General features: G+C 44.2%; 1 protein-coding gene across 1 annotated transcript in view; it reads left to right on the forward strand.

Annotated features, from left to right (window-relative positions):
- The window catches only part of FYB2 (FYN binding protein 2), a 98,158-nt gene that overhangs the window by 40,111 nt on the left and 45,970 nt on the right, over positions 1-12,077 (forward strand). The window contains exon 4 of the mRNA XM_031465204.2: positions 1,528-1,561. Coding sequence (XP_031321064.2) covers positions 1,528-1,561 — 34 coding nt within the window. The remainder of the gene's footprint in view (positions 1-1,527; positions 1,562-12,077) is intronic.

Genomic DNA, 12,077 nt, shown 5'->3' on the forward strand with positions numbered 1-12,077 from the left:
TTGGCCCCTTATTGCTCCTGGGCCAGCCTGCTTCGCCAGAGAGCGTTGCATTTGATCGCTGGGAACCTGTCCAAGAGGAAGAAAACAGAAAGTAGCTGAGAAGGGAGGCAGCCGCTCTTTGTTTTCCTACAAAGCCTGTGTTGTCAACACAACCAGTGCAGTAGGAGAGGTCAGGGGAGCGCAGAGCGGAAAGTCAGCATGAACCTGACCTGCGATCAGGATGGAGGTCCCTCAGGCCTCTGTGATCTGCCTTTAGGAATGAATTGAAGGGCCCCTACCTTGCCCCTGCTCGCCCTTTCCAGGAACTGTAGCATCCTCGGAAGCCATTTTTCTGTGCTATTTTGTGTTTTTCTCTGCAATGTAGAGGGACACCTTCTCACCCCACCCCAATCTCTGCCTGCTCCTGTTGACACTGTAAACACCTTTGTTCTGAGGGAATCCTGAGCTGAACACACACTTGGGGGCGCTGTGTGGTCCTGTGCCAGCTTTCATTTTGCGGTGGCCACAAGGGCCCGTGGATGGATTCTTAGTTCACTGATGGTTCATTTGACTGCTTTGGGCAACATCAGGGTGAAATTTCCTTAAGTCACTGGTTCTCAAACTTGAGCACGCATCAGAGGATTTGGTCAAACACAGCTTGCAGGGTCCAACCCCAGAGTTTCTGACTCAGTTGGTCTGGGTTTGGGGCCTGACAATTTGCCATATTAACAAGTTCCTGGGGAGATGCTGATGTGGCTGGTCCGGGGACCACACTTGGCTGGTCTGAGAGCCACTGCTATAAGTCAGCTTAAGTCTAATTGTAAAAGAAAATTCTAGAGAGAGAGACATAGAGTTCTTATTGGTATACGTTGGGAATATGGCCACCTTCACATCAGAGAAGTCTAACTATGAGTTTTATAAATCTTAAGTAATTCAGGACTCAAACCGTCTCTTTGAAAGAGAAGAAGATTGTCAGAGAACAAAGGACTGAGTCTTTGGGAATAAAATGGGCTTTGTAAACCCTAGCTCCCCCACTCACTAGCTGTTTAAGCTTGGGCATGGGACTCACTGAGCCTCATTGTCCTTATCTGTAAAATGGGGACGATAATAACACTCGTCTCATTGGATGATGAGGAGGAGAAATGAGATGAGGCTTGGGAAGACTTTGAAGGGTGCTCAGCACACCAGTGAGTGCTCAGTAAAGGCAATGTTATCATTACTCCAAGCCTGCATTGAGCAGCCCCACTCTCTTTGCTGGGCTCTGGGATAAACGCAAGAGATTAAGAGGTGAACCCCACGGGAGTGCCAGGGCTCAAGGAGGCCTAGTCCAAGAGACTGCACTCATAAATAAGCACTACAACATGCGGTGTATGCTTCGTGCAGGACTTACGGTCCCTCGTGCTGGGTGCTGTGGGAAGGGGCGGCTGGGGACACAGGTAAGCTGCCCCCCCCCCCATTTTGTCTCAGGGGTCAGGACATAGCACAAACAATCCACTTCAACAGACTACCACTAACACCCCTTTTTCACTCTGCCTTTTGCTCCTGCAGCAGCTGTAGAAGAACATGATGTGCCTCCGGAGAGGTAAGTACACGTTTCTTAATTGTGCAGAAGGGCAGCCCGTCAACCAGGCTGCTTAGCCAGCCCAGAAGCGATGAGGAAGCACATGCCAGGTGCCGGTATTTCTCAGAAGGGTTGCAGGAAGAGCAGATTTATAAGCAACAAAATGCAACTCTTGATTAAAAGAGAGATTAAATAAACCGCATTTAAAAACCATGCTGACATTCCGTTGCAAAGGAACGGAGGTCCTTTCCTCAGAGGTCCTCTTATTTACTATACAGTTGGGTTCAGGAAATTGAAACATCAGCTTCTGGAGTAATAAATCGGATTAGAGGCTACAGAACGTCGTGGGCAGCTGGTGTGATGTTAGGAACTGGTAATGGGACAAAGAACCTCCTGTCTTTAGTGCAGTCATTCTAAGAATTTTGCCACAGAAGTGGCAGTTCATTAATTCACTCAACTAAATACTGTCTGCTGAGCCCTGTGGTGGGTCATGCACCACGTGGCTACTTTATACAGATCTCAATTCTCAAGAAGGCTGCAAAGTTGCTGCTCATTTTACAACTAAAGATACTTGGGCTTAGAAAGTCTCCCACTTGCAGAGTCATGATTCCAACCCAGGTGTGCCCAAATATTTTTTTTAAAATCGAGGTATAATTGATACATAACATTGTGTAAGCTTTGAGGTGCACAGTGTGTTGGCTCGATACATTTCTGTGTCTCAGTATTGTGACTGTGTAGGGTTAGCGAACACCTTTATCGCTCGGCATAGTTATCATTTCTGTTTTTGTGTTGAGAACAGTTCAAATCTAGTCTCTTAGCAACTTTGGGTTTATGAGTATTTGTTTTCCTGTGATCAGTATGTTGTGTATTGGACCTCCAGAACTTATCCACTAGTTGCAGGTTTGTGCTCTTAAACAACATCTCCAGTTTCCCTACTCCCCAGCCCCTGGGAACCACCATTCTACTTTCCGCTTTTACAAGTTCTGTTTGTTTACTTGTTTTTAAGGTTCCGCATATAAGTGACATCATATAATATTTGTCTTGTTCTGTCTGACTTATCATGCTTCATCCATGTTGTTGTAGATGGCAAGGTGGCCTTCTTTTTCAAGATTGAGTGATATTCCATACATATCATATTTATAATATATTACATTTATATATCTATTATGTTTATATAAATATCACACTTACAAACATCAATATAATATGTGTGATGTATTATATGTAAATATAAATACATATGTGTATATAGACCACATCTTCATCCATTCATCTGTTGATGGACACATGGGTTGTTTCCATATGTTGGCTGTTATGAATAATGTGGTAGTGAATCTGGGTATGCAGATAGCTCTTTGGTATCCTGTTTTCATTTCCTTCAGCTATATACCCAGGAATAGGGTTGCTGGATCATATGGTAGTTCAATTTTTAATTTTTCGAGGAACTACCATACGGTTTTCCATAATGGCCCTACTAGCAGGTATGCCCAAACTCTTTTGACTATGTCACCTCACCTCCTTCACCAAGGTGTTCCTGTTCTCAAGAAGGTCAGTCTTAGAAGGAGAACCAACCATAAAAATAAATAGTCATGTTATGTATTCATTCATTACGTGTTTATAATAGTAGAACGTGTTACGTTCAGTAATAGAGAAAGGTACAAGCTTCAGAGGCTGCAAAAATGTGCGGTGGTCACTTTTACATGTGAGGATCAGGGAAGTCTTTATAGAAAATTCATCAGTTACCTGTTGCTACAGTAACACTGCATAATACATACAAGTGAGTAGGAGTTCAGCTGATCTGGGCTGGGCTCAGCTGGTGTTTGCTCATATGTTGCAGACTATCTAGGCCGTTTGGCTGATACTGAGTCAGAGTGGAAGGTTACTGAAACTTTATAGGGAACCAGGAAGGGGTGAGGAATGGGGCATTAATCCAATCAACCTAGCACTGATGGACAAAACATTTGCAATGGGGATGGATATTGAGGGTAAACATCTGTCGGGAAACACGGGAAGGGACCCTCTAGGCAGGGGCAGGAGGTGTGAGCTTACAGGTCTTATTCTGGGAGCTAGAACTAGGGGAGTTCACGTATAGAAAGTATAATAAGAAATGGGTTTGTAGAAAGAGACAGAAACCAAATCCTGGAGGATCTTGTACACCGAGGACAGGAGGACACCACCTTGTTCAGCAGGAAACTGACTGCGTGGTGCTGGGCAGGACTCACGGGCTCCAGGAACCCCCAGTTCAGGTGTCTATCTGAAACAGTTCAGTGACGGCACCAGGGAGGTCGGTGGGGCTGCCTTCTAGGTGCACGGACGTCAGAGAGAGAGAAAACTCACACAGCTCAGGCACTGACTGGCACTATTGACCCAATGAACGTGGGCCCCAGTGTGACGGTTTGAGGGGACAGTGGAATTCCACTGTGTCAGTCTTGGTTACCCTGGGCCTCGAGTACTATGAGCATCTCAGTATGATTGTGAGCATTCTGTGATCGTAGTGTCCAGCTAGACGTGCCTTTTCCCTACCGCTTGGCTCTAAACTCGGCTGACTCCGTCTCTGGCTCTTCAATCATCTATTTCAACATGGGGGGCAAACTTGCTGGGATGGACAAGTGTTGGGAAACCATAGTCAGTCTCTAATGTGACACATTCCTAAGGGATTACAAGGGCAGGTGGACTATACTGTCCTTTCACATTGACTTTAGAACCTAACCCCCTCTGAAATGAGACTCACTGTACCTTAGTTATGAAGTGGGCCATAGTGCTGTCCGAGTGAGAGACAAACGAGATAAAGAGGGACCAGAATACGTAGGGGTGGCTTCATGGAAGAAGAAAGAACTTGGGATGCATCCTGTATGATAGGTCAGGGTTAGATAGGTTTACTTATTTGCTCCCTTTTGTTAGACTGTAAGGTAGGTGAGGGCGGAGTGTTATTTCCAGAAATAACCACATTCTTGACTTACAGTTGGTGGATGGATGGACGAACTGAAAGACAGACCAATGGATGTTCAGGATATAGGTAGGACAAGATTGAAAGCAAGATGGTAGTGATAAAGGAGAGGATGTAAGCAAACAAGAAGTGTTCTGATGTAGAAAAGTAAGAGATGAGGTTGGATCCTCAAGTACGTTAAGTGCCATGCTAAGGATTTTGAATACTGTTGTCAGTGATAGGAAATAAGTTTGAACAAGTAAGTGCCATGATGCTGAGCAGCCTTAGACACAACTTCCATGGAAACTGATGCTCATTTGGGAAGAACGTCTTCTATGTTCATGATATTCATCTTCAATACAGACACTAGATTAGAAATAGAACATGTAGGACCTCGTTACTGGAAGGGCATCTGGCACGTAGTCTAATGGAGCCTAGGCGTGAAGCATGTTAACAAAAATCTGGGCTTTTCATCTAAGCCTTACCACTTACCACCTATATAGCCTTGGACAAATGCCTTAACCTCTGCAGAACTCAGTTTCTACTTGTGTAAGATGAGGTATTGCTAGTTCATAACTCATACAATCAGGGTGCAGCTTAAAGGAACTGATGATTGTAAAGCATTTAGTGCAAAACCTAGCACTTAGAGTGGTCAATAAAGTTTGCTTAGCTGCTATATATATAGTATCTCCCATCAAAGGCAGAAATCCATGCTCAGAACCTTAGTCCCTTCAAAAAACCCTTTTGATGGGGAGGGGTGCTCACTGCCTGGAGAATCCAGGGGTTGTCTTTGTTGGGGCAGATTTTATTCATTCAGGACGTATTTATTGATAATCTACTGTATGCCAAGCCCTCTTATTATATACACTGAGAATACAGCAGCGTATAAAGTAGAGAAAAATATCTTACATACACCCCCACACACATTTGTCTATTTATTTGAAAGTCCTTCAAGTTGGGCTGGAAAAAAAAAATGACTTCCTTACTCTGAACTCCCAACCATCTGTCCAAGGTCTGCTCATTGGTACAATGGACATTGTCTTTACCCCTGCTTTACATAACCGTCCTTAAAACATCTAAGAACTACTTTCTTCTCTAATCTAAAACACTCATTGTTTTCAGGCATCATTCATAAAACAGAAGTCTTTGTGGTTTAGCTGTATTTCTGTGGATGTATTTTTTTAATCATCTCTTTAGGAACTCAGTGCATTTAAAATAGCTCCTTTATTTCTGAGCTTCCCCATACTGTGTGTTGAATACACGCAGCATTGTGTAATGGAGCAAGGTCAGGTCTGCGGTCAGATTAGCGTAAGGACAGACCCCTCCTCTATTTTACACAAGTCATTGAACAGCTCGGAGCTTTGATGTGCACATCTGCAAAGTGAACAGTGTTTACTTCATTGGTGGTCATGAAGATGAAATGAGATAAATGGTATAAAGCATGGAGTGCACAAAAGATGCTCAGTGAGTCTTAGTTTCTTCATCCCTTGGCCTCTCCATTTCTTCTTATCTCTGGAATAGTAATATCTCATTAATTCCCAACAGCGAAATAACTCTCTGGAGATTATTCTCTGTCATCACTCTTTCCTGCAAACCAAGCTGGTTGGCGTCCCTCTTGAATAAGCAGCTCCTATTTGTGTGAGCAAAGCAGGTTAGTCCCAGAGCAGCAGTTGGCACTGGGGCTCTGTCAGTACTTAGCAGAATTGGCTAATATTTTATTCATCAGCTATAAATATGGGTTTCCTCCTGTTAAGAAGAGTCGGAGGGTAGTCCTGAGTCAGGGCATCTCTGACTCAGACATTAAAGAAGGGAGAGCCTGTTTATTTCAGGAATAAAAAAGATTCAGACAGTACAATATTTCTCACATGAGGGTCTGTTCGGGAGTCCACCATATTCACTCCTAAACTTTTAATTTTGTATTTTCACCTTGATAATAGTCTTTTAAAGATAATAGAAGCCTATTAGGAATTTTCTGGATGGTCCCCTTCAACCTAATACTTTGGAACGTGCTTCTGTATTTGTGTTTTGGATATTTCTACCCCAGGCAGCGTGGGAAGCACAAGTGCCTTCCGGGGCTGGGCAGGCTGTGTGACTGTATCCAGGACCCGTGTTAGACGACGGCGGGGAAGAACAGATCCTGGGAGATAAATGCCTTCCCTGAGGCATCCAAGTAAATAATGATAATAATAAAGAAACGACACTGTGGCCAAACAGAATGCAGCTGTTGTCCTTCTTTGACTAGTGTGGTAGGTGCTGTAAAGAGAAAGATCTTTTAAATTTTCTACACAACTTTTAAAAATTACATTCCATTTACAGTTATTATTTTTTATTATAGTTGATTTCCAATGTTAGTTTCAGGTGTACAGCAAAGTGATTCAGTTATGTATATACATACATACATACATACATACATTTTCTTCTCAGATTCTTTCCCATTCTGTGTTATTATAAGACATTGAATATGGTTCCCTGTGCGATACAGTAGGTCCTTGTTGTTTATTTTATATATAGTAATATGTGTCTGTTAATCCCAAACTCCTAATTTATCCCTCCCCACCCCCTCAAGAAAGAGTGTTTTAGAAAGCCAGTTCCTTATTCATTTTTAGAGCTGGAACATTCAGGCGGCTTCAGCACAAGCCCCTTCACTAATTTTTTATTAGCCCTTTTTAATTGGACTTGAGGAGCACGCCAAGGCCATTGTTCGGCCTGCCTTTCACAGGGCAGAGTTGATGGAATGGTGGATTTATTTAGGCTTTTTCTCTTCTTTCATGTTTTTAAGTAGTCCTCCTTTTTAAAAAAAAAAAAATCACCTGGGGAGTGGATATAGCTCAGCAGCATGCATGAAGTCCTGGGTTCAACCCCCCCTACTTCCATTAAAACAATTTTTTTAATCACCTGAAGATTCTGTTTATCAAGCACTTTTCAGAGTCAAAGCCTTGTGCCCTAATACTTCTGTCTACACTTCCATTTTCTAACTCCCAACTGCAGCCACCCCATGATGTAAGTGGTTAGTGGACTCTGCCCATAGAGTCAGGGTAAGGAGCGGAGGAAGATGCAGCTGGATCGGCAGTACCAGGGTCTGACTGGTCAGCCCTGCTCCAGGGCACTCCCGGGTCCGCCACCACCCCTGGGCTGCCTAAGGATTTGTGAGAGACCCGTACCCATGACAAGAGAGGGCTAGTTTTAATAGACTGGTGGCCTGCTCTGCAGAGGGACCCGGCACATTCTCCATGTTCTTGAATGTCATTTTCTCTTTGCAGGAACAGCTGTGTGAGGGAGGCTGACTGGGGGCTTGGCTAAGGTGGGAAATCATTTGGAGCCAAGCCCTGCCTTTTCTCTGTAGTGGTGTTCAGTTGATGAGGGAAAGGTCATGATGGAGGGAGAAATCATCACAGGCTGCAGACTTGGAGCTTGTTCTTGGATGCGGATTTGTTCTGAAAAGTTGAGTGGAAGCTAACCTTTGAGTGCTGGGTGTTGCTCGGCCCTTATATCTGTTAGATTCGTTTGAGCCCCAGAACCATTTTTAAAAGGGCAAAATCAATATTCCCATTTTGCAGAGGATAAACCAAGAACTCAGAGACATTTCATAACGTGCCCTAAAATACAGGAGAATACAGAGCTTTTCCAGGGTGTCAACTCAGGACCGTGTGTTTTTGAAGATTTTCAGCTACACTGTCCTGTCTCGGAATTTTTTCTACACGAGGGGTTTTTGGGGACCCTCTGTTAGACTGTAAACTCTGAGAAGGAGAAGGGTCATCTGTCCTTGTCACCTTTGTTTCCCCAGGAAGTAGCCATGCAAGTAATAATGATACACTGATTAAGTAGGTGATGGACCACTGGAGTGACAGATAAACAGATTAATGGCGAGAAGGATGGACAGATAGAATGATACTACCTTCTATGAACTTTTATATAAATAAAGAAAACATTCCAAGACTCTGCTATCTGTATATTTTGAATTGATTTGCACATGCAATATCATAGCCTTCGAATATTAAAGAAAGCTAAATAATTAGGACAGTCTGAGCCTTCATTTTCCCTTATATATCATGTCAGGGCTCCTGCCTCGTGAAGATGCAGATTCCCCTGAAATCCTCTCCTTCCTCTGCTCTTTGTCAGTTGAGCATCGAGCAAGTGACACTCTCTGCCACCAAGCTTATCCTTATTATTTTAGCCCTCAAGGCAATCTCCTCTCGTCCGCCTCTTCTGGGGACCCATTACACTTTGAATTAAATAGTTACTGGATCAAAATGAATCACTGAGCACTTCACCCCCATTTTACATTTAGAATAAAATTTTAAAAATCCCAACTCTTTCGCAGGGCCAGGAAGGTCATCTATGTTTGGGCCGTTCTCTGCCGCCCTCCTCACCCCCTCTCCCCCTTGGTCACTATTGTCAGCGCACTGGCCTCTGGGCTTCTCTGAAAACACAACTAGTGTGTTCTTAGCAGGCAGGAATACTGGCTCTTTCCTGTGTAGAGTGGTCTTCTCCCCGATCTTTACCTGATGACTCCTTTCCATCATGCGGGATTCACCCATTTGTTCTTTTGTTTGTTCATTCATTCAGTGAATGTTATTGAGCCCCAGGTATATGCCTGGCACAGAGGGGAGTGCAGTGAAAATATGAGTGATGGGACATCATCCACCTGCCCACCTAGTAGAAGTTCTCAGTATTTCTGTGAGCATCAGAGGAGGATCCAGGTGACTGGGACCCTGTAACGTGCCAGGCACTGTATTAGTCACTGGGGACCAGCAGTGAGTGACACAGTGTAAAAGAGATAAACTAGTAAAAAAGAAATGAAATAGTCTAAAGATTGTGACAGCTACGAAGAATGGTATAAAGAAGGGGGGAGGGTTATGGTGGACAGGAACAGGCAGGGAAGAGGGCTACTGAGAAAACATAGCAGAAGGACTCTTTTGAAGGTGATATCTGTTGAACGGGGGGCGAAAAAAAAAAAGGAAAACCTTTATGTTTGATTTGGCGGACTTGCTGAGGACTTAAGCCCAGGAGACATCCTTTCAGATAGCTCTGGGGGACTGCTCCGAAGAGGTAAGGGAGGAGCCAGGGTATACAGGAGTTTTTGGAAAAACAAACCAGGTAGTTGGACATCAAAAGACTTCTGCTGAAACGAAAGAAAAACCAAACATCTCAAGTTAATGAATTTAGCACTTTTCTGTGTGTGGGAAGATGCAAGAGTCTGGGCTCACTGAAACCATCCCTTTGATGTGCACCTTAACTGTTCCAGGCCAGTACCCAGTCTTTCTCCATCCTGAATCCCCTCAGCGGGTCGCTGCAGTGGCTGGTGGCTTGACAGCCTGCAACATCCTTTGTTTATTGACATGGCCAGCGACTTTCTTGGTCCACACATACAAGGTGAGGCCTGATGGTTGAGAGGCAGCTGGCCACACGGAAGCATTCCAGGCAGCAGGAACAGCATTTGCAGTGTCCTCGGGGTAGGAGGGAGCAGGGCAGAAGGAGACCACTGCGGTTGAGAGTGTACTGACTGAGGGAGAGGGTGACAGCACAGGAGTTTGGAGAGGTTGCTAGGAGTGAGATGATGGAGGTGACACATTTGATGGCTTCATTGTTGTTTTTAATTAAGAATCATAGGAAGTCTCTGAGCTGAACTGCTTTGCTGTACACCTGAAACTAACATTGCACAAGGACTACACTTCAATAAAAAAATAAAGAATTATTAAAAAAAAAAAAAGAATTGTAGGAAGTCTCTGGAGGGTCTTAAGCAGGATTGTGACAGGGTCTAAGTTATCTTTCTAAAAGATCATCCTGGCCACTGTGGAGAATGGATTATAGAAGGACCAGAGAAAAGGATACTTAATTAGTGTTATAAAGAGTAAGTGGTAGTTTGTGAAAAGGAGGTAAGGATATTACCAGCAGAGGAACCACACATGCAAAAGCACAGAGGCGGGAAGCATCCTGGTGTGTTCAGGAACCACAGGTGATTTGATGTGATTAGAACGTGTAGTGGCCGGGTGTGTACGGGGCGGTGTAGCATGTAATAATAGTTCCACAAATGTTGGCTGAGTGCACTTAGATGGTTCTTAGCTTGAGACTCAATTATATACAGTCTGTTTTTGTTATTTTCCAGATTCTTGGGTATATTTCACCCCCCGTCTAAATTATAAGTTCTTTGAAAGCAGAGAGAGAATCAAATACTTCTTTCTTACAGCTACATCACTGAAATATGTTTAAATTGAATGACAGCAATCCTGGAAAATTAGAAGATCCAGGGAGTGTGTTCTAAGGAGATAAGACCATAGACTTTGAGGTCACAAAGCCTTGGGTTGATATTTTGAGCTCCACACGAGCTGTGTGATCTTAGAAGAGTTATTTCATATCTCTGGGCCTCCCATTTTCTCACCCAGGAAATGGTGAAATCAATCAGTCCTACCTTTTCGGGTTGCTGTGAGGATTGAGACGAAGATCTGAAATTCCACAGAGTGCCCAGCAATGTTGTAAACACTTGGTACCCGGCAGCGCTTTGTCGGTTTGGCGTTTGTTCGCAGTAGCGGGGTTTGTCTGCAGCAAGGTCTCGTGGAGGCAGGTCCCGTAAAGCCGGTCATGAGCTCAGAGGGGGACCCCCGTCTCCCACTCCGTGAAACAAACGCTGGTGGATGTGCGTCCATCTCAAAGCCAACACCCTGAAATTTGAAAGTCAGATATTTTAAAAGTTGATCTAAATCATGAGAGTGAGGGCTTGGGGCTTATTTTTCATCCGTGCTGTGAAAGTTGCCCCTGGATTACTGAGAATCTGCTTCGGCGCAGTTGCCTCAGTGGAAGGCAGAGGGCTTGTAAAGAGTCATTCCCAAGTTCACAGTGATGCCATCCATCCTGCCTTCACCTCAAAATACAGGTCAGATAGTACTGTTCTGTTCTTACAGGTGACAGTGCCAGGCACAGAGAAGTAGAGCAACTTCCCTGTCACATTTTCCCATATAAATGACTAATGCAGAGAAGAACTGATCCGGGAGCCCACTGGATCAGCCCAACAACATTTTGAAAAATATCATCCAGAACCCACTTGTAAGCCCCTTGACCTTCTTCATCTCTCTGGGCTTCATTCTTTTTATTTCTCAGTTTCTTCTTGGTTCTAGAGTGGCCTGCAGTTCAGAGGAGAGAGCAATGGACTAGAAATTAAAAGCCCTGGGTTCCAGACCCACCCCTGCTACTTAACCATGGTGCTCTCTTGGGCAAGTTACTGAGTATCTCCAAGCCTCAGTTTCCTCATCTGTAAAATGCCTCAGCGTGCTCCTGAGAGGACCCAAGGAGAGCACGCATGTAACAGCACGAAGAGAGTTTGGTCAAAGAGTGAGTGAGAGCCTGGGAGTTAATGAATGAGGAATCTCCGAGCTTCTGTGCTTCCACATCTTCAGCACACAGATTGTCTCTCCTTACAGCTCTGCCTCACAGTTTGTTCAGTCCTCTGGGGTCCTCTCTGTTATGATGCCAGTGACCTCCCCCTTTGATGACTTCCATTGTAGTGGGAGCTGCCATATGTGTACATGAACGTGCTATATGTTATTACAGTGATCCCAGTTTCGGGAGTAATGTTACTGACTCTGAAGTTACATTGTAAAACCATTGATCTCATTC

This window comes from Camelus dromedarius, chromosome 14, assembly GCF_036321535.1.
Source record: "Camelus dromedarius isolate mCamDro1 chromosome 14, mCamDro1.pat, whole genome shotgun sequence".
NCBI lineage: Eukaryota > Metazoa > Chordata > Mammalia > Artiodactyla > Camelidae > Camelus > Camelus dromedarius.